Source organism: Ochotona curzoniae, unplaced genomic scaffold (assembly GCF_017591425.1).
Source record: "Ochotona curzoniae isolate NIBS_2020 unplaced genomic scaffold, NIBS_Ocur_1.0 contig_3622, whole genome shotgun sequence".
NCBI classification, from domain to species: Eukaryota; Metazoa; Chordata; class Mammalia; order Lagomorpha; family Ochotonidae; genus Ochotona; species Ochotona curzoniae.
In genome coordinates this window covers 4,549,822-4,572,764 of record NW_024465926.1, presented here as the reverse complement: position 1 = coordinate 4,572,764, position 22,943 = coordinate 4,549,822, and the positions used below count along the sequence as shown (strand labels likewise).

General features: G+C 44.3%; 1 protein-coding gene across 2 annotated transcripts; it reads right to left on the bottom strand.

Annotated features, from left to right (window-relative positions):
* Positions 1-5,991: 5,991 nt before the first annotated feature.
* CMC2 (C-X9-C motif containing 2) lies at positions 5,992-22,939 on the bottom strand. 2 transcript variants are annotated; one of them, XM_040982328.1, is made up of 4 exons: positions 22,845-22,939; positions 15,890-16,005; positions 10,227-10,298; positions 5,992-6,352 (listed from the first exon to the last, which is right to left on the bottom strand). In XM_040982328.1, the coding sequence occupies exons 2-4, from the start codon at positions 15,968-15,970 to the stop codon at positions 6,266-6,268; spliced, it is 240 nt and encodes a 79-aa protein (XP_040838262.1). In that variant the 5' UTR covers positions 15,971-16,005; positions 22,845-22,939; the 3' UTR covers positions 5,992-6,265. The 2 variants fall into 2 exon arrangements, with proteins under 2 accessions (XP_040838262.1, XP_040838261.1); XM_040982327.1 differs by lacking the exon at positions 22,845-22,939 and adding an exon at positions 22,626-22,739.
* Positions 22,940-22,943: the final 4 nt, after the last annotated feature.

Sequence of the window (22,943 nt, the reverse complement as noted above, 5' to 3'; positions counted from 1 at the left end):
GATACATTATATAGATAGAAAAGTACAACATCATTAACAAGTATTAATAGCCTACAATCATGAGGTGTGACTTAGCAACTTCTAGTAAGCTTAAAGATGCATACTTTAAGTCAATTAAAATTCTAGGCTTATTCCTTAGAGATTCTCTCCCAATTTACGCAAGATGGGTGAAAACCACTCCGAGAAGCAGCTTGCAACCGCAGAAACTGCACAGTCAGGGCCAATGCCGTGGCACAGTGGGTTAAGCTCCTCTCGTGATGGTGACATCCCAGCCCAGAGTCTCGGTTCAAGTCCTGGCTGCTCCCTTCTGACCCAGCTTCTGCTGATGTGCCACGCAAGTCCTTGGGCCCTGAGCACTTAGGTGGGGGATCAGGATGGAAATCTTGACTCTGGCCTTAGACACAGTCATCACAGAGGCACTTACACACACACACACACACACACACACACACACACTGCATTCCCTGTCATTGCTCTGACAAGTAAATGATTAAAAACAAAGCAAAAACTAGATATTCGAGTGACCCCATCAAAAGAAAAACACAATAAAGAAGCTCCAGGACAGCCATGCCACGGGCTATTATATTGTGGTCAGAACAAATAAACACGTGCTTCTTTTATCGCATGAGTCCGTGGAAAAAAATGAAACGACAGAAGACCACACACGTCATGAGGCCGCTCAGCAAATGTTTGAACGTGTAAAATAGCATGTTGCTTCTGGATCCTGGCGTAGATACGAGAAGCCTGAAATCGAACTTGGGAAACAGAATGTGTCACCGTCGGGGTCACAGTGACATCGGCAAATGAGGAAAGGATACGGCTTTGGGTGAGGGACACAGGAGTGGTCACCTCCGTTTGTGGTGTGTTAGTCCTTGGAAAAAGAAAGAAAAAAGCTGGGACAAGCAAGGCAAAACATTAGTAAAGCTGGAGAGCAGGCAGGACAGTGTCCATATGTGTGTGTCTTTCTCTAAAACGTGAGTTTCTCCAAGGAAGGTTGACTTTAGCAGACAGGACTTTCCCGGTGGGCTCTCTCCTCCTGGATCTTTTCTCAGCTGTGGTACACGCGGAGCCCACTTCTACCCTGTCCGAGGGAGCTGCTCAGTCCCCTGGCTTCCTGTCATCAGGCTCCTTGAGACCAGCTGCTGGGATCTCAGCTTGAGCTTCCGGGAAGAAGAACTCTGCTGGCCCACAGTCCAACTCCATCGCTGATAGCTCTGAGTCAGGGGGCCACTCCCCACAGAGCCTCTCCTTCCTTCGGTTCCCATGCACCCCCTTAAAGGACTTCACTGAGATGCACAGGATTCTGGCATACCACAACCCCATGACAAACTAAACGTCACCAGTTTCAGTTTCAGAGAGATAACACAGCTCCCTTGGGACCTTGGGCCCTGTGGTTTTGCTCAGCACAGCATGGTGTCTGCTGCGCCCATCAGGCGAAGCACTGGCAGGCTTCTTACACGGTTCAACCCAAGCTCTTTCTTCGGAAAACTGACTCTGTGCTTTGAGTTTAAAAACTCCATGGAGATGAAAGCGATTTTCAGACTCCATTTATGAAAGGTCGGAACTAGCGCAGCTTCCTAGCCACACTCTTAAGTGAAATCACATAGCACAGCCTACAAGAAAGCATTCATGAATTTGCTGTGACCAGAGCGGCCAGGGTTTCCAGCATTTTTGCAAAATTCAAATTCTCAGAAAATCCTTGGCCCGGGCTGCTGGAACTTCCAAGATGTGATCCCTTAGGATGCAAAGGTCCTGAGTCAATCTGGTCCCTCACTCTAGAGGTTCCTGCAGAGGCCTTCCCACTGCCCAAGAAGAAAGCCCAGCTCTCTGAAGGTCTCAGGTGTGCCTTCCCTCACCTGTATCACCACATCCGTCTCATTTACCACTCACCAGCATCGTGCCAGGTGCCTGATGAAGTTCAGAGGTCAGGACCTCCGCTCTGCTTGGACAGGTTACTTCCAGTTTCTGAGGCTTTTACTGCAAGCTGGAAACGCTCAGGCAGAAAGTTTGCTTGCTCTCGACAGGGGAAATGCTGAACCCCCAGTGGAGCAGGGGAAGTCAGTGGGACAGGAGAGGTATCCTGAGGATGAAGGGGCAACAGCTGCTCTGGGATGTGCAGGGAGCCAGGAACAAGTGCCTTCTTCTGTCTGCTGGTCCACTCTCCAAGTGGCCCTCTACAATCTTTCTGTCTCACGCTCCTTTCCTAGAGGGATGGGAGTGGCAGATGGAGCTCACAGGCACTTGTTGTTCTGTAAGGATCAAGAATATTGGGGAATGCTGAAAGTAAGACCTCACATGAAAGGCAGCAAGATGGAACCAGTGCAGTGGCTAGGCTAGCTAATCCTCTAACTAGAGACCTGGCATCCAATATTGACGCTAGTTCAAGTCTCAGCTGCTCTATTTCTGTTGCAGCTCCCCACTTATGGCTTGGGAAAGCAGTGGAGGATAGCCCAAGGCCATAGGCACCTACACTAATGTGGGAAACCTGGAATAAGCTCTTGGCTTTCAGCTTTAAACCAACTCAGCTCTAGCTGTAGCAACCATCTGGGGAGTTATCCAGCGGAAATTTGTGGTAGATCTGTCTCCCCGTCCCTCTCTGTATAACTCTTTGAAGTAACATATATAAATCAGAGAATCAAGATGGCGAAATAGGATTTAAACAGATGGAGAAATATTAGCCAGTGTGAAGCAGAGAGGGCATATTGCAGCAAATAGGAGAGGACAAAACAACAGCAGAGGGGTACCTGGAGACTGATAGACACAGGAAAGCAGAAGTAAAATAAATACACCCGGAAGGAAGGAAGGAAGGAGGGAGGGAGGAAGGAAGGAAGGAAGGAAGAAAGGAAGGAAGGAAGGAAGGAAGGAAGGAAGGAAGGAAGGAAGGAAGGAAGGAAGGAAGGAAGGAAGGAAGAGGGAGGGAGGAAGAGAGGAGGGGAAGAAAGAAAGAAGAACAGAAAATTAAAGGCAGAATGTTGGAGAGGCATCCTGGCAGTTGAGTGTTGTCTGGGGAGAGGACTAAGATAGCATAGACCAGTCCCAGCACTCAGACCCTTGATTGAACCTGATCTCAACAGTCAATTTAATATATTTCTGTTAGACTTCCTATAGCCAGCACTGGAGGACAGGAGGCTGCAATCCAAACGGGTTGGAAAACAACACAGAACCACCAAAACCCCTACCCTAAAATGCTGTCACAGTCACAGAAATTCTTCATGGCCAAACATGAGCTCCTAGTAATGACTTAAGCAAGTAATTGAGCCCATGTAAGACACAGAGTTCAAGTCCAGAAAGGCTGGGCACTCTGTCAGCAGTCACACAGATAGCTTGTCTCGGCTGTCTCAAACAGTCCTGCAGGTGGCTACCGCAGTGGGATGGTTATGGAGAACAGGGATGGGGAAACCAGTGTCCTGGACCTGACCTGCTCTCTCACAGGTGTCTCGCTGCAGTATGACCATGACTTTCAATGGACAAAGGGCTGAGGTGGGAAATCCATTGACATGATGTTTTAACTTCTGATCACCTTCAGTGATGTCAGGCTGGTCCTGTCAAATCTATCACAGTGGGACTATTCACTCTGTGGAAAATGGGATTTTTAAACTGATTTTGCTTGCGAGCCAACACAGTTGATCCACCAGTTGGACACAGGTAAATACGTTAATGTGCCTGAGTTTGGTCTCCAGACAAGAATCTGAGGCTGAGCTGACTTTGTTGTGGAAGAAAAGAGCATAGCGTCCCACATAAATATCTGCTGCTCTCTAAAAAGGAGATGGCATTTTGCATGGTGCCTCCAGTTTCCTGTTTGTTTTCTGAGTAAAGTAAATCATGAGCTGTGAACCTCGCAATCTTCTGCAGCCTCAGCTATATTAACCCCCACACCCTTTCCTAGCAGTTTTTGGACATAACCCGTTCCTACCGTCACCCACTTATTTGACAAGACCCTCGTCACCTGACACAACCCCTCCCTACAGAGACAAGCTTTCCAAGTGAACCAATCCCCTCCAGCTCCCTTCATCTCTCCTCCTGACGTCAGAGGATGGCTGAGGAATCCATCAACTGGACGTCAGTCCTTCCTTCGATTCTTGACACTGGTCACGTCTGTGGGACAATGGCCTGCAATTCACTTTCTACTATGCCTACTTCTTCCCCCATCACAAGGTGCTTTCTCCTATTCCTAAATATTGTGTGTAAATGCATGGAAGGCCCACTGTAGTACCAGCTGTCGATACTTCTTAGGAGTCAGGTGGTGCAGGGATAAGAATGATACTAACCTTTTGTTCTGTAAACCCTGTGAATGTCCCATAAGAAAGGCATTCACATATGACTTACATAATTCTAAGAAAGCGAAGTGTTCCCAAAGGTCTCTGCCATATAAAATAACTCCCACGGTGGGCTATTAAGGCCGGTCTGCTGCCTGCATGCTAACATCTCCCAGCTCTGTTCCAGCCCATGCAACTCTCCCGACCTGCGGATTGCAGCACCCTGCAGCCAGTAAGTAACCTCCACCTGAATCTCGTGCACACAATTCCCTCCTCCCTGCCCCTCGAGGGCCCATGTCAGTGGACACATCCTAGATTCACCTTGAAATGCTACCCTCAGCCTATTATGCTGACACTACACTTAAATTATCCCTAAATTTAGTCATTTCCCTGGATCCCCAAAGCCACTTCTTCCACTCAGGCATCACTGATCACCTAAGTTAGGATAAAAACTGAACTGGTCTTCCTGGGGTGTAACCCTCCTTCCCCTCCAGTTTGTCAACCAACCACCAACCAGAAAAATCTTACTAAAACATGAATTGAAATATCATCACCCTTCCAACTCAGCCTTCCCCCTAAATCCGTAATCGTCACTTTAAACTCTGCAACAGCTTATCACAGCATTTGATAGGATTCCAGCAAGATCCAAAGCTGCTGCAGATCTTCCATCAGCTCCTGTAGCCCAGTCACTAGAAGGTCCCCAGAGGTCTCCCCTTGTCTCTCGCTTGTCCAAGGTCACCTTTGTCAGGCTGCTTTCTGGGAAGGACTCCTCCCCGAGGCCTGGCATGCATAACGGCTCTGTGTTCTCCATGACACCTCCCTCATCCCGGCACTTCCACAATTACGGTTGACTACCCAACAGTCAATCTGAAAGTTTGCCAGAAAATTCTAAAGGTAAAACGTCTCATTTTTGTACCTACACTGGGTGCCCTTCAGGGAGACGCAGTGTCGGAAGGGACTTCAGAATCAAACCTGGATCTACCCCTCCCTTTGTCAAGTGTCTGTTGCCACCTGCTTTGACTGACTTGCAAAGTGAATGACGTGCTTCCTCGAACACCACTGTGTACCACTGTGTTCAACAAGATTACTGTTTATTCAACACCAGCAAGGCCTCAGGCTGGATGTTACAACAGGATCCCACCTCCAGGAGTCCAACTGTGACATCCGATCTGATGAGACGAAGCCCCGAATTTCTGGCTTCCAGATGGTCACAGATTTTGGAAGCATCTGACAGAGGAACCCTGGCAAGAGAACTGCTAGAGCTGGTAAGAGGAAGAGGAGCCCCCACAGGCCTTTGCTTGATGCCTGGAAGTTAAATGGCACCCAGGGTGGGCACACTCAACCACACAGGGAAGCAAAGTTGGCCAAGACTTAAATACTAACCATTACAATTTTATTAATGTTAATCATGAACATTTTGATGTTTTAAAAAATGAACTCATGACTTTTCATGAAGGACATCCATTGTAAAACCAGAGGGGAAATCAATGGGGGTGGCAGGTGAGGAAGAGTCCTTTGGGAAAGGCATGGGCAACCCCAGAACCTATGGAACTAAATCATGTAACAAAATAAGATATTTTTCTTTAAAAATACTAACACTGGAACATTTTCATAGGGTCAATGTGGCTAGGATTCCCACCCAAACTTCTTTTGCCCTAGCTGGTGTCTTCAGTGTTTGAGCTTTGTGACATTCTTTGCCTGAATTCCCAGAGAGTCTGAGACGAAGCCGAGATGATGCTTTACAGAAAATATTTTACTGAAGGAGATAAAATACTCAAATATTAACTGGCTGTAGACAAAGGGAAGCAACACGGTGGAATCCGGGTTTGTCGAGAGGGAAGAAACGTTACTGAAGACTGCTCCCAAAATGTCCAGAATCCAGATTTTCGTGTTTCTCCATGGCTCAGCTTTTCAGTCCAAGGATTCTGGAAACCAAACTTGATGGGACTGTTGTGGCTGTCGACCCAGTCTCCACATCTCTCAGCCAAGGCATCCGGTGAGAACACAGCTCATTTTTCAGATTCCTCTGGAGGATTAAACAGTCTCTTTCGCATTGCATTGCCATGTTCCCTGCTCTTAATCCTCTTTTGTGTGTACTGGAAAGAAGAAAGGGGAAGAGAAGAGTCAGTAGACCATGTTAACAGTACATCAGCTAAGTGAAATAATATAGCCTTTTCTTTCACGGAAGTTAAGAGAGCAAACTCTGATCTGACCAGCTGGATCCCTAGTACCATTTCATCTCACGGAGTGCAGCATCTGCATCCCAATAGGCAGACAAAGATTTGTTGAATCAATTTCTTCCCAAAATACAAATCCAATGAAGATAGGCGAGCGAGCCTCTAGGCTCTGGCTAGTACTTTTAGCGACAAGGGACACACTACCACAACAGGCAGCCTGCCGGACTGTGGGACGACTCTCGTTCCTACATTCATGTTGAACCAAAAAGTGTCTCCCTGTCCATCTCTTCCTGTCCTCTGCTAGGATTGCAGGTCCAGCACTACAGAAACCCTACCGTTTCCCAGGCAGAATGCTGATGGTCTCTGTCACTGTTCCACAGAGCACAGCTTGTCTTTCAATAGCTTATCTAAAAAAAAGTTTTTATTTTAAAAAGCAGTTTCATGTCCCATATATTTAAAAAAAAAAAGACAATTAAATGCAGTGACACAGCCTCCAACATGGACTACATTGTGCTAGATCCCATAACCTGAACACACTTATAATTCTACACATTTATGAGAACAACCAGCTCTTAGCAACCATATAACTGAAGGGAATTGCAGAACCAGTTGACCTTCCCAGGACTGTTTCAGCAGAACAGACCACAAGCCCAATGTTTCCTCAATCCTAGGTTTCTAGAGGTTTGCAGTCTGACACTCCGAGCTGGCCGGAGGGCATAAACACAGAGCCTGGCACTCAGGAAAATCACTCCTATTTTCTCAACTGATAATAAATTAATCTATGCTTGCAACAGAGAAATTCAAATGTCTTCTTTTAATGGACATATTTATATGCTGACAATATGTACATCAATACAGATTTCAAGGTGAATGAGTTTTCCCCTGGACAGAGTGGACAGGGGATGAGGGGGAGAAACTACCACTATATTCAAATGGAGGGTCCAGCATTGTGGCAAAGTGGGTAAAGCCCACCAGTGATGATTATGTCCCTTATGGGTGGAGGTTCAAGTTTGGGCTGTTTCATTTTCAACCCAGCCCCCTGCTGATGTGCCTGGAAAAGCACTTGCCTCCTGCACCCATGTGGGAGACATGGAAGAAACTCCTGGCTCCTGGCTTCAGCCTGCCCCAGCCCCAGCCATTGAAGCCATCTGAGGAGTGACCCAGTAAATGGAAGATCTCTCTGTCTGTCTAACTCTACCTTTCAATTAAACCTTTAAAATACACGCTTTTCAAATAAAGAAATCTTTTTAAGACTAAGTAAAAGCAGCCACTTGTATATGAGTCTTTGGACATAACATCTTCCAGAAGACAGAGAAAGAGAAGCCACAGAAAGGAAAGCTCAGTTGTAGGAAGCCGTTGGGAACTGCTTTCCCTGCTCCTGAGACACGACTGTGCAGAAATGTGATTCTGAGCTTTTCCAGTCGTCTCAGCCAGGAACTTCGGATAAGCAGCTGGACTAAATAGTTTTCTAGGTCTCACCCCATAAATCTTTTGGAATGGGGGTTTTCAAACTTGTTTCCCTTTCTCATCAAAACACAGCTTCGAATTACAGATGAAGCATCAAGTCTCTTCAGCACAAGTGATTTTTTGTGTCTGTCATACATTAAATTTACTCGTAAGATTCTTGGGAGGGGAACCTGAAATGCTATCCTGGAATGTGGAGAGATGCATGAGCTGAGAAGACCATTTGATTTTTTTTTTCAAGATTTATTTATTTCTATTAGAAAGACAGATTTATGGGGAGGAGATGCAGACAGAAAGATCTTCCATCCAGTGGTTCACTCCCCAAAGGGCTGCAACAGCCAGTCTGAAGCCAGGAGCCAGGAGCTTCCTCTGCTTCTCCCACACGGGTGCAGGGTCCCAAGGCTTTAGGCCGTCTTCTACTGCTTTCCCAGGCCACAAGCATGGAGCTGGATGGGAAATGGAGCATCCGGGACAAAATCTGGCATCCATCTGGGATCCTAGCACATATAAGTTGAAGATTTAGGCACTCAGCCACTGTGCCAGACCCAGATCATTTTATTTCTAATTGCAATTGCCTATCCTGGAGTTGTTTAAGATAATACCTCATTGTAGGCCAACAAAATAGACAATAGAGAAATTAAAATAAAGTCTAGATTAAAATACATGTGAAGTCATTTCCAAAGGAAGCCAAAAAGCCCCTGAATTTAAAAAAGAAAGAAAAAAAGCTGATCATGAAGTCACTGACAAACACCATCAAATGGAAGGTAAATTAACCAAAAACAAATCAACTAAGGGGAGAAGAAAGTATGTTGTAAAAAGGCATACTAGTGGCTAATTCCACACAACGAACAAAAGAAGGGTTATGGCTCATGCAGAAGCTTGGGAAAGAGGTGGCCAGATCCTTTTCCAAAAATAACAAGCTTCATGGAATGAAGGGTTCAGATGACAGAGGCAGGATGAGGCGAGAGGAAAATATTTGAGGCAAGCATTTAAGAGTGGAGGGGAAAGAGCCGCTTATTTGAATCCATCTGAATCACAGGTCCAGAGGGTTAGAGCATGAAATTACAGAAAGGAAAACACTTAGAGATGGTGAAGTAATAAAAAACGACACGGAGGGCTTGGAAAATAAGTCACGGAGAAAACATGCAATCTGTATGAAAACAAACTCAAACAAAATAAAAATATCTACAATATTGTACCAAATGGTCAATAGCTCAGCTTGGGAACAGCTGCAGAGAAAGATTTCCTAGGAGGATCTAATCACAGAAACAATGGCAAAATTACTGAACTAGACAGGGAGAAAAATCTCAGTGTAAGAAAAAAGCTATCTTATATAGCCAAACGCATGTGGAAAACCAATAAACAAACAGCTCTGCCAAACAAAATAGTATGGGTTTTATATTTTCCATAAACTTAACATCCAAACAGGAATAGAGCCCTAGGTGTACTTTTTATACAAGCCAGCCTTCACATGTGAAGAGCAGACTTAAAAACCATATAATGCCTATACACATTGAACAGCACTCCAGGAAGGCCGTCAAAGAGTAAAGGTCAGGGTCACACCGGGAAGGGACTCCAGGGGACAAAGGCGAGCCGCAGACCGGAGATGCGCGAAGCGAGGGGCGCTTCTGAGCAGCGTCAAACAGCACATCACACTTTTCAATCTGAGACCAAATAACAGCAAAACTTCAAAAATACAGGAAAAGAAAGATGGGAGAGAAATTTTTTGCACATTATATATTTTAAGTATTTTTGTTGTTGTTCTCTCTTTAGTCTACACATTTTTAAAGGTTTTGGACCTAAAATACCTAACATAAAAAAAAGCAAAGATGAAATTCTATTTCTTTATAAAGCCTTAACAACACCTAGAAAAAGAACAAGGCCCGTGGCCCGTGGCCAGTTCCAGGCCAGGTTCAGGAGCTGACGGCCTCCCCAAACAATAAAACTGTAGCCCCACGACTGGCCCACAGCAGAACCACAGACACACTGCAGCTGCTGCAGCAGGGACGGCCTAAGCCTCGCCCCCTATTTCTATAAGGGAACTGACTCCGGGAGAGTTTGTCACCTGCCAATCACCTAATGACTTGCACGCGTTAAGTGGTGACCAGAGGTTCAACTTTCCAAACCTTAAAATTCCTCCACATGAGTTGCCATGACTATAACAGGGAAGCGTTTATGATTTGCGTACAAGGCGAAAGAACAGCAATGTTCTGCAACTGGCTTTGGAGGGAGAGTGGATGTAGATACAGACACGCAGTCAACAACATGTCACATTCAAAAATGTTCTGTTCTACTGTTGAACCATTTCCATCCTTCAAAGCTTGCTTACCTCATTCCTCAAGCATTTTCTCATCTCCCGGTCAAGAGTGTTGCAGTGACCAAAAAATTTCAGAATGTTGTGCTAAAGGGAAGAAGAGGGGTAAAATACGTCATCCCAACTTACGCCAAGGCCTCTGGCACACAGAGTTTAAGTACTTATGAAAATGAGTTTACTGTGGTACTTTGTTATAAGCAAATAACAATTGAATCACAGGTACGAAGCATACAAATAAACAGTCTTTGCCTGGTTCTCCCTATTAATGAGGAATAATGTTCTACAGGGAGAAACGAAAATAAAGAAATAAAGACCTTCGCCTGGATAAAATGGAAGCTTTCACTCCATGAACATGTCACGAGACATGGAAGAAAAGAGCATGTTGAAATCACAGCCCATTTGCTATTTTATCTAGTTGATGCAAGCTGCAAAGTGGCCTCATTGACATGTAGAAAGACAAATTCACTTCACTGGCAAACACTTGATCCTGTAAAAAAGTTATTTAATGAGGCTCTTGGGAACCAGGGTCATTTTCTCATTTGCCTCCATTCAAAACATGCTCAAAACAGAGCAGACACACAGCGCTCCTGTTAGATGGTCTGTGCAGGCCAAGAGTTTACCATACGGGGATATCTGTGCTTGACGTTCAAGTTGGCCTTGGTGGAAAAGCAAAGCCAAGTCTCCCAGTGGTTTCAAGAGCAATGAGTGTCATCACGGCAGACAGAGTGAGTGCCCTGAGGCAGGTTCTGAGCCAGGACGTAATCTCAGCAGGAACATGACTTTTATGGGAAGTGGAACAGCAAGGTGATCTGATAAAAGATAAACCTAGACAAATTCAGAGAGGGGGAAGTCTACAAATACCTGACCCATAAGGTCCTAAACTACCAAGGTCATCAAAAACAAAGAAAAAAGTCGAGCCCTGTGTCCATGAGCTTTCTACTGAGGCAATGCACAATCCACAGGGCAGGGAAGAGAACTCAAGAGAACAGGGATCTCACCGAGTTTTAAGTATCTAAGAGGATCCTGGACAGTGAAGTGTAATATAGTAACCAGGACAGAATCCTGTAACAGAGGTGGGACCCTAAGGAAACACCCAAGCTGAATACAGCATGAACTTTAGTTAACGACAATGTGTTAATATTGGTTCATTAGGTAAATCAATGTTTACCGATGTAGGTGTTAATGACAGGGGACAGGAGTGTGGGGTATGCAGGAAGTGTACTATCTTCACAATCTATACACCTAAAACTGTTCTTAATAAAATGAAGTCTACTTAAAAATATGCTGCCATGTGTGGATGTACCCTAGGTTATTTATTTAGCACCTCGTGCTGGGAAGGGCTGTTTCCAACATTTAACATTTGCAAACAAAGCCACAATTAATTAATAACTTTGTGCAGATGTATTCTCAAACTGCTGGGAGTTACGTTAGGCCAAATTCCAAGAAATGAGATTATGGATCCACAGACAAACTCGCGCTAGCAAACTCCTATGAAGGCTGTGCCAGCGTGCAGCTCCACCAATGTCCAAGCTGCAAGTTTCTCCCACGGCTTAGCCAATGGAATCCACGTTCATCCTGTTTACGCTCGTTAATCTGAGGATAAGGAATGGCATTTACTTTGTGTTTGAATGAGACTGAACATCTTCCCATAGGCACGAAGGCCATCTTTTCTTTGTAAAATGTCACTCAGGCTCCCTCTTTCTGATTTTTGACCTCCTCCACCCCTCAGTTCTTAAAGGTTCTAGTTCATTATCTAGCTAGCTATTTTCCCAAACCCTGTTACATATTACTGTCACTGCTTGTCACTTCAAAGGCTGGCCGCTGCATTTTTCTTTTTCTGCAATCAAACATCACTTTTGTGTTCTTACTAGGTTGTTTTTCCCTAAACTTGGGCTATGTAGAAATTCACTCATGTTTTCTTAGCATTTAGACGCCTGATCCATTAGCAACTGATGAAGTTGATTCCTATCCGTGGTATAAGCTATAGACACCATTTTAACTTTTTCACGTAGCTATTTAATTACTCTTTTTTTTCTTCCTTAAGATTTAGTTTTCACTTTCATTGGAAAGCCAGATATACAGTTAGGAGGAGAGACAGAGGGAAAATCTTCTGTCTGATGATTCACTCCCCAGGCAGCCACAAGGACCAGAGCTGAGCCGATCCAAAGCCAAGGGCCAGGAGCTTCTTCCAGGTCTCCCATGTGGGTGCAGGGTCCCAGGCCTTGGGCAGTCCTCTAATGCCTTCCCAGACCACAAGAAGGGAGCTGGATGGGAAGCAGGGTTCCGAGGACATGAACAGGTGCTCATATGGGATCCAGGCATGTGCAAGTGGAGGACTTTAGCTACTAGGCTACCGTGCCAGGTCTATATTTTATTATCCTTCTGTCATTTATTTTAAAATCCACCTTCACATCTTCTGCTTCGGACCAAGTAGGCGTAACTATAAAGAATCAGCCTCCTCTCCACAACACACACACACTCCAATTACAACGTTGGACAGAATACATGATGGAACTGTTTTCAGATGATGTGATAGCACAGATTATGATACCTAAGTGAAAGAAACAAAGCAGCTTTCTACAGAGGCGATTTCCAAACCACATAGCAGGGAACAGAATTCCAGAAAGGAACAGTGCAGGTTAACAGTGTTAACTCTCATCAGGGTTAACAGAAATTTGTGGGCAGAGACACAAAGCAAGACAATCAGGGCTGGTGATGTAGCACAGCCAATTCACACTGCCATCTGCAGCACTGGCATCCCAGACGGGTGTCAGTTTGAGTTTTGGCTGTTGTATTTCCAACACAGCTCCTTACAAATGTGTCAAGAAAGCAGCAGACATTGTAAGCCAAGAGCTTAGGCCCCTGCGCCCATGTGAGAGACCTGGATGAATTTCCAGCCTCCTGGTTTTGGCCTGGCGCAGACTCTGCCCTGGCCGCCATCCTGGGAGTAAACCAGCAAATGGAAGACCTCTCTCTCTTGCTGACTCTTCCTCTAACTCTGCTTTGAAGAAAAAAACCCAAAAAACCTTTAAAAGAAAAATGTACATGGAGCTGCTTTGAGTCATTAAGTATTCACCTGCACAGGTGTAAATCAGACTTCAAAAGGCCAAACAATTTACAAAGAAGAATTACAGTAGTTATAACCTGAAAGAATTAAAATATGGTTGAAAGTGAAAGGAATTGTTAGAAGGAAAAATCTCAATAGTCAAGTCAGAGAACCTAGAAGAATGGCGCTTCAGAAACTGGGCTACACTGACTCTAGAGACAAAAGCAGTAGTGTTAACAACAGACGTATAAAATCTGCTGGGACAGACTGGAGAGCCCAGAGACACGGCCACCCACATGCGGTGGGTGGATTTTTGACAGAAGAACCAAGGTAAGTCAGTGAGAGAAGGGTAGGCCGTTAACCAAATGGGTTAAAACAACTAGACACCCACAGGCAAGGAAAGTGAATCTCAACTCATACCACTCACATACCCAGAAACTAACCTGAGATAACCCAAAGACCTACAAATGAAAATTAAAACATATACTGGTGGAAAACACCAAAGAAAATCTTTGTGAACAGGTAACATATAAACCTAAAAGGGAAATAAAAGGAATCTCATCAAATTTATAAGCTACTCTTTGAAACTAAAAAAGGATAGCACAAACCAAGAGAAAATATTCACAATACAATCACCAAAGAATATGTGTACCAAACAATACAAACAATTCCCATTACTTAATCATTCCACAAACAAGCCAATTCGTAAACACAGACAAGACTCTGTGCAGCCATTAAGCATGAGAAAGATGTTCAAAATCCTTAGTAACCAGGGAAATAAATGTAAAAGAAGAAACGAGATAGCACTCCCAATGCAAACCCACAGAATAACTAACATTTAAGAGATTCGATATTAACAGCTGGTGAGGACGGAGACCTGGTACAAAGTACAACAGTACAGGACAGAATACAGTTGGGCAGTTGGGCAGTTCCTTAGGAAACCCAACATCTGCCTATGATCTAAACATTTCATTCCTAGAGAACTAGAAAGATGTCCGCACAAAGCCTTGCACAGCTTCATTCAAAGGAGCCTCACTGCAGTCCCCTTAGCGTGCGTCAACAGGCAGAGAAGTGGTGCTCGAGCATACAAACAGAAAACCAGCGAGAGACAAAAACATGCTCGTGTCACGCATGCAGCAAAACACAACACCCGGCACACGTGTAACGAATTCTAGAACAGCAAAGCTCATCTGCATTAACAAAATGCAAAATGCATTAATCTGCATTCACAAAAAGTAGTCCAGTGGTCACCACAACCAAGAGGGCAAGGCTGGGAACAGAAGGCCAAGGCACACAAAGAACCGTTTGAAGAGAAACGATGTTTCATTTTATTCCAATTCAGAAAGTCATAGATCAGAAGACAATACACAAATACATATAAACAACAAAGATCACTCAAAAGCAAAGATCGGGAAATGCTGACTTTTAATGTAACAGGAAATAAATACGAAAACACAATATCCTTATATCTAGTGGTATGAAAAACAGAATACACTTCTGACCATATACAGATCTGAAAAATCTTGCATTGAGTAAATGCAAATAATCAGCTGCTATTCTCTGAAAAATAAACTGGTTTTTTACTTGAAAATATTTGAAGTTGTGTTTTACTCACACATTCAATCAGGATGGGGCATGTGGGAACAATTCCCAATTGACCTGAAGCGTACAAGGGGACTTCAAAAACTTTATGAAAAATGGAACTAAAATGTAAGTTTATTTTTGTTGCAATTAAAATTTGAAATATATGCATGGATTTCATGAGATACGTATTTCCATAAACTTTTTGAAGACCTCCACGTGTATTAGTTTCACAATTTTTTATACCAAAATAAAATCTTTTCATTCCATTTTCCATGAACTTCTTACAGCACCACATATGTCATCAACAATCTTCTTTGAACTAGTAAGAGTATCTTACTCACAGAATGTAAGCATCATTTACTACCTTACTTTTAGTCTTTAAATTTCATCCATTTAAATATATATTTATATATTTTCATAGTGCCAAAGTTCATGAATACCACGAAGAAAATAATGTAGCATGCAAAGTTAACAAAGAAATCATAGCACAAATGTTACTAACAACATGTCACGTACCACACACAAAAAAATAGCCAAATATTCAACTTCTATTAAAAAACCAGCTTGATTTAATGCATTCCAACTATGAGCTCCTTTTCTATTTTAACCATGGAATTTTATTTCTATTACGTGAACAAATAAACCCACCACATTAGGCCAATCATAAATTAAATTAGCTAATGTCTAACTGCAGAAATTGTTTCAATCACCAATCACCAATAAATACACAACGGCAGCAAGGAGCAAGCTTAGAATCAGTCGCATTGCTCAGGAGTCAGAGCTGAACATACCTGCTCTCAGCACCCTAGGGCTGGGAAACAGAGAACAATCTACTGCAAGAACGTGTGTTCCAATGATTACACATCATTTCTGAAGTCCCCTAACTAGGATTCTGGATTTTTAATTATCATACACACTGACTTCTGAAAAGCCATACACACATATCAGCTGCGAGCCTTTGCTAACCTCGGCCCCATTCCTGAGAAGTCACCATTCCCTTCCTTTAACACACCAGGGTGCTGTCACGATCACTTTTCTGAACTCTTACATTTTTGTGACATTCCTTAAGCAGGTTAATCAAGACGTTGCATTCTTCAGTGTGCAGGTGTGGAGACAAATCAGGATGCATCTTGAGGCGAAGTGGATGGATCTCAGCAGCGCAGCCTGAGAAAACAAGCAACACAACCGCTAAATCCAAGTGTCATGAAGCAGGCATGTATTAGAGAGGCAGATATTTACACTACCTGAGAGCATGAGAATTAAACCTAACCATTAGCCACTGTGTGACTTCAGGCAAATCATTAAACTGGAACCTCTTGCTCCTCATTCAAGGATTGAGCATACTCAGCAAATCATCAGTAGTGTTTGGACAGCCTCCAGTTCAGACACGAGGAAGGCGGCCTTCTCCAGCGCCAGCCCTCAAGTGTGAGCTCAGCCAGACACAGACTGCCTGAATTAGTAAGCCTGACTTCAAAAACGATTTCCCTCACTTCTGACACTCAGGACAAGTCATTTTGTTCAGATGGAATTTTATTAGTTAAACAAATTGGATTACTAATTCTTTTAAAATGTATGAGGCAAGTTCAAAAAACTCACAGAAAATGGAATTAAAAGTATGAGTTTATTTTGCTGGAAAAAAGTTGTTTCAATAATACATGGAAAATGTGTGTCATAACAGCTATGTACAGATTTTTAAAGAACTATATCTAAACAAACTCATACCTCTAATTTCATTTATTCACAAACTTTCTGAAGGACTCGTGTTTCTCAGAGTTCTGAAGGGCCATTAGTCAGGCTTCTGTTAGTGTGAATTAGTGCAATTCGAAGATCTGTTTGAGAAAATCTAACTGAAAAATGAAGTGAAATAAGAACATGTAAAACCTTCTTTTTCCAAGCGTAGCTCATATATCGATCAAACTGTCACAGTGAGAACAGGAGGCTGAAACCTCTGAAATCATTAACAAACAAGAAAATCAACAGCCAAGGCCAAATGAAAACCATTATTTTAAGGTGTTTCTTACTTATGCAGTGCTAGACAAAAAAAAATTTTTTTACCTATTCTAACTCCAACAACATTATCAAAGAATTAATTAACTGCCTTGCTCTTTGAAAAATTCAAAAAAAACATGGGAACCACCTCACACCCTTTGGTGCGAGCTACTATCCCAAACCAGAAAACAAGTGCTGCGGCCCAGTGTCATTGCTCGGTGGCTAAATCCTCCCCCTGCATGCACCGGGATGCCACACGAGCACCAATTTGTGTCCTGTCTGCTCCCTGTTTCCCATCCAGCTCCCTGCTTGTGGCCTGGGAAAGCAGTCTAGGATGGCCCAAAGCCTTGGGACACTGCATCCACATGGGGAGACCCAGATGAGGCTCCTGGCTCCTGGCTTCAGATCGGCTCAGCCCTGGCCATTGAGGCCATTTGGGGACTGACCCAGTAGGGGGAAGATCTTTCTCTCTCTCCCTCTCTCCCCTCTTTGTAAATCTGCCATTCCAGTAAAAATAAATCAATCTTTTAAAAAGAAAGAAAGAAAGAAAACATTTTAAGATGCAAAAAAATAAAAATTCTATATTATCAGCAGGATTTTAAAGTAGTTCATCTGGGATGGAAAATGGTTCAGCAGTTTATGAAAACATTTAAAACAGAGGGGGGAGCACTTGGTATATGCCTTTCACATTTTACCAAATAAATTAAAAATAGAATTATTGGGCAATCCAGCAATTCCACTTATGGAACTATATCCCAGCAAGGTCTCATAGGGAAATGTATACACTTACATTCACAGCACATTATTCATAACTACAACACACAACCCAAGTGCCTCTCAACAGACAGATGAAAAGCACGCATACAAGTGCAGTAGAATATCATTCAGCTGTCTAAAGGGAATGTTAACATGCACAACATAGATGAACTTTGAGGACATGCTGCTGAGTGAAACGAGCCAGACACAAAGAGGCTGACACTGTACGGTCGGTTCCGTGAGGTACTTGGAGAAGCTCAAGTTCCAGCAGAGAAAGCAGCTGTGTCAGGGCTGTGAGGCCGAGCAGAGCAGGCAGGTCCCGCGCGATGACAAAGAGCTTCGGCCTTGCAAGTGCAGAGTTCTGCAGACGGACAGCGGACATGACGACACACTACTAACGTGATCAAACAGCAACAAGCTAAATACATACTTTAAAGATTAAGATAGCAAGTTTAATGTGTATTTTTTTAAGTCTAAAAACAACAACAAAAAAGAAAAAAATACTGAAAACCATGACATAAAGTAGAGCACTTTTGTGTGTGTGTATGTGTGTGTGTGGTATTTTATTACATGTACATATTGTATAAGGAATTAGCTCTTAGGCATATTAAAAGCACAATATATAAAATTTAAAAGCTGTATCTCTTGTGTACCTTAAAAAACACCACAAAGAAAATTAAGCTAGTCATGTTTTGAATGATAATGTCATTATCTAAAATACGCTGTGGATGCCCGGGACCACTGTCTAAGAAGAATCCTGAAGGGGACGCTGATATGCCTGTAATATTCTCTTGCTTGAATGACACAATTCAAACACCATTCCTCCTGCAGCACTGCTGTCAGTCCGCGCTCCTGTGATGGCGGAGACGAGCAGGAACCACAGGCTTGCTCACATTCCTGAACACCCTGGCGTTCGCCGAGTGTACATGAGAAGGGCTTTAACTTAAACCCTGCAACGTTTCTACCCGGAAGCAGAGTCACACAGGCTCTAAATCCTGGTTCTGTCTTAGACTCTTGATGAATGTACATACACTCCAGAACACGCTTGTTTCATCAACATTAAATACTTGTTCTGGTAAATATTTTTTTAAAAGATTTATTTTCTTTATTTTCATTGGAAAGTCAGATATACAGAGAGGAGAGACAAAGAAGATCTTCCGTCTGCTGATTCACTCCCCAAGTGAACTCACGGCTGGAGCTACACCAATCCAAAGCCAGGAGCCAGGAGCTTCCTCCAGATCTCCCACGTGGGTGCAGGGGCCCAAGGCCTTGGGCCATCATCGACTGGCCCAAACTGGATGGGAAGTGGAGCAGCAGGGATACAAACTGGCACCCATATGGGTTCCCTGTGAGTGTAAGGTGAGGATTTTAGCCGCTAGGCTATCATGCTGTGCCCAATGCTCTGGTAAATATTTCTCCATAATTATCATATTCAGCTGTCTTTAAGAGCTTCAGCACATTTGATATCGCGTCCGCTGGCTCAACTGACCTTCACAGTGTGAAAATTCTGACGCGTTTTCAAGCGCTGGAACCACCATGACTTGCTGTGAACATCTGTGTGCCGGAGTCCAGCTCCAGCTGAGTTCACACCTTCATGTCATCCACACCTACTGCACGGACCTCAGCATCTGTGCATATGCAGGATCCTCAGCACGCTCTCTGAGCTCTTGAAGAGACTTCCGCCCTGTCTGGGTTGTCAGCAGGCTAAGTGCAATGCACTGCTGATCGACTTTTCCAGCCAGGCAACAAGCAACTTTCCCTTCGCATCAATGGACCTGCTCTTGCCTTCATAAGGACGTTGACTTTGCTGCATCACTGATTCGCTGCTTATCCTTGAAGATAGAGGAGTCTGGACTGTGACAGTCCTAACCACATGCCACGACCATCACTGGCTTGCCACCCTCATGCTGAGCAAGTATCTTGAGTTTCTCCTCAAGGACAATAGCCTTCCTCTTCCTTGCACCAGAAGCAGAAGACAGAAACAAACATTTTGAAGACATCATGGGATAGAAAAATACAAATCACAATATCCCAAAAGGCTGGCAGCACAATCCACTGTGGGGTACCAGCTGCTTGCCTCCAGGATGGCGTGGCCCACTGCCACTGCCCAGCACCAGTACAGTACTGTCCCACACTTCCCTAGCCCAGGGAAAGATAACAGTGTGACGCAGGGTTCCCACGGGATGTGTAGCACTTTCACATTGTAAAGCTGAGAACTCTTAAGATGAGCCGTTTCAAGTTGGGGCGGTCTGTAATCAGACAATATCAAGCGTTGGTTAGGAAGTGAGGAAAGAGGCGGACGAGTGGATGCCTACGACCGGGCGTAAGAAAGGGGACTGCTCTGTGACTGGAAACAAAGACATTTTTTTTTAGATGACAAGGATGGGTTAAGAGTTTAAACTGTAGTAAGAGTTGCACAATTCCACAAAAATACTAGCACCAGTGAGTTCACTTACAAGTGTGAATTTCATTGTATGTGAACTGCCTCCAATACAACTGTACAAAAGTTCCAGGGAACTCAAATCTGTCCCATTCCAGTCCAACAAAACAAACAAAAGGATTTGAATAAATAAATACAGAAAATTAGGGCATAGCTGCTATTTCAGAAGTCAACTTTTACTAGATCCGCTACATTATCTGCAACACACATACAAACACACCAAAGCCACAGGTTATAAGCCAGCCTTTGCACCCAGCACAGTACTTCTTTAAAATTAAAAACAGAAATGAACCAAGCCCAAACTTTGATTGCCTGTCGCTGACTACAAGGTCCTTTCAATAACACAATTTTTTAGCCTCCACAAAAAAGTGAAATTTCACATATTTCAGCAATTTGCCATTTAATATTGTGCCAATATTATGTATCTACGTTTATGTATACAAGCCATCTGTTTTGTCTCACTTATGTTTTTCTGAAAGACATACTGTGATTTATGCATCTAGAAAACATCTTTAACATTCTATTTTGTAAATGTATTTGAAAAATATTTTGACATGTTTTTTACCAACCAGCCCCGAAAGCTATGCCTTCATAGCTCAGCAATGAGCTCATGATGCACAGGAACAATGTCTCGAATCGGCAAAGGACGTGCACAGGATCCCTGACCAGAATGGTTCCTCCCGCAGTGCTGCGCGTTTGCAGTGGCCCAGTGACGACACTGGACCAGCAGAAACTGCCTCCGTTTCCGACCTTAGCCGGGCCCAGCACTGTGCAGTATGATTTTTTCGACGCTGGGCGGCAGCCGCGAGTGGCGGGTCCTAACCGCGCCAAGGAACCGCCAGGGCAAACAACTTGAGGCGTGCTCCAGGGGACCACGCAGCTGGCGTTTACAGGGAGCCTGGGTAAAGTGCACCCCATCACGCCTGCAAAGTGCCCACCTCTGTGTGTTCATGAGACACACAGTTATAAAATAGGTCTTTGTTATAAAATAGGTCCTGTGATGGATGATTTTACCCACCAGTAGGTTAATGGAAGGTCCTGGGCATGTTTAGGGTGGAGAGGGCTAAGCTTTGATGCTCAGCAGATCGGGTTTATTTATTTCAACTCATGAGATTGTCAACTTATGATGGAGTTATCTGGACAGCACTTCATCAAAAGTCAAGGAACATCTGAACTTGATACGTGGATTCACAGATAATACACACATGTACATTATACATAAACAAATATATATCATGACATCTATTTTCCTCCTGCATAACAAAAATGCCCTTCTTTAAATCAACAAGCCTTCCTGTCTAACTCACTCTAAATTAACAAATAATAATTGACATGTTTATATCCATCTTCTAATTTCTTATTCTAAATGACTACTTCAGAGAATAAAATGGCTTAGTTTCTTTTTCTTACATTTTTCCTGGTAAGAACCTAAAGCTCTAAACACATTCCTTTCCTTATCAACTATTACTTTCTTTCCTCTACTGTATTTCTAACTAGAAATTCCCTTTCACTCTGCTAGTCCATCACCCATGCGCCCTTCCACCCACCTGCGGCATTTAGTTTTGCCTAAATATTACTGGGCATAGATAAGCTGCTATGCCCCTAGCACATCAAAGCTGCGGGGTTCCCAAGGTCATTCCCTGTCTCCAGGGGCAGCATTTTCATTTCCTGTAAGAGGCAGGGTGAGAAAGGAGCCAAAGGTTTTCACAGCTTTTCTGCAGGTGTAGTGGAGAACATTACCACACACACACACTGGCAGGCGAGGTCGTAAGAGAGTTGATGCATGCTACAGGAATCCAGACCCCATGCTTTTGGACTACATTCTGGGGTTTTGTCACTAAAATGCTGGGTCGAGGGAGGCGAGGAGACAGCAGTGGGTTAAAGAAGACAAGGCTTGACTTTCCAAGGCCTGTATGGCAGGGTCTGAAGTAAGATTTGTGTCCGCGGGATTTACACAGACGGGATGTTGACGGCTTTAAGGGGAAATCGGGCAGGCTGCACGGATCCACGGCTTGAGATGTCCCCGCCGGAAAACTCCCACAGGTGATGGCAGAGGCAACACAAAGTTCCACCGGGTTTGGGGGAAACCTCACTATTTACTCCCTTCGACCTCACAGATCATGACAACCACGACACGACTCTTTGTCCAAGGCAAATTTAAATAAGCGTTTCTCAAATTTCGACTTATTTAAGACAAACGCTCCTTAATCCCCACCCCACCGCACCCCCAAAAAAGACTTCCTAAGGTGAAAGCACGCGACCGATCGATCGTCTTCAGACCAAATGGAATGTCCACTCGCTTCTAAATGAGTCCGGACGGGAACTGTTATCCAGAGCCAGTGACCAGGACGCGGCCTCCTGGGCGCCCCTCTCCGTCCAGGCCCGGCCACCCAGCGTCGGAAGCCCCGGCAGGAGCCCCAGGACGACCCTCCAGCCGACCCCACACATCCCCCAGAGCGCGCCCGCGGCCGGCGGGACGTCCCCACAGGTCAAGGCGTCGTTGACCGTGACCAGGTCCGGCTGACTCGCTCGGATCCCAGCAAAAAAAAAAAAAAAACAAAAAACGATCCTCACAACGCCCCGGCCTCCAGAGACTCACCCGGCTCGCGGCCACACGCAGAGTGCCGAAATGGCGGGGTCACAGTCGAGAGCTTCACCCCACCAGCCACTGAACCCCAGCACCCTCCAAGGCTGACCCCGACCCACCTGCCGGCCCGCCGACGCGCATGCGCCACCCTGACTGGACCAGCCCACTCTGGACGGCTACTGTGGGGGGGGAGGAGAGTGAGCGAATCCACTGAGACGTGCTCCGCCTTACCAGACAAACGAACCAACAAACCAGACTTGGCAGCGGAGCACAGGATTGCTTACACCATCTTCTCTACAAAGATAAACAGCGCCGGGGTTGGATATTCCA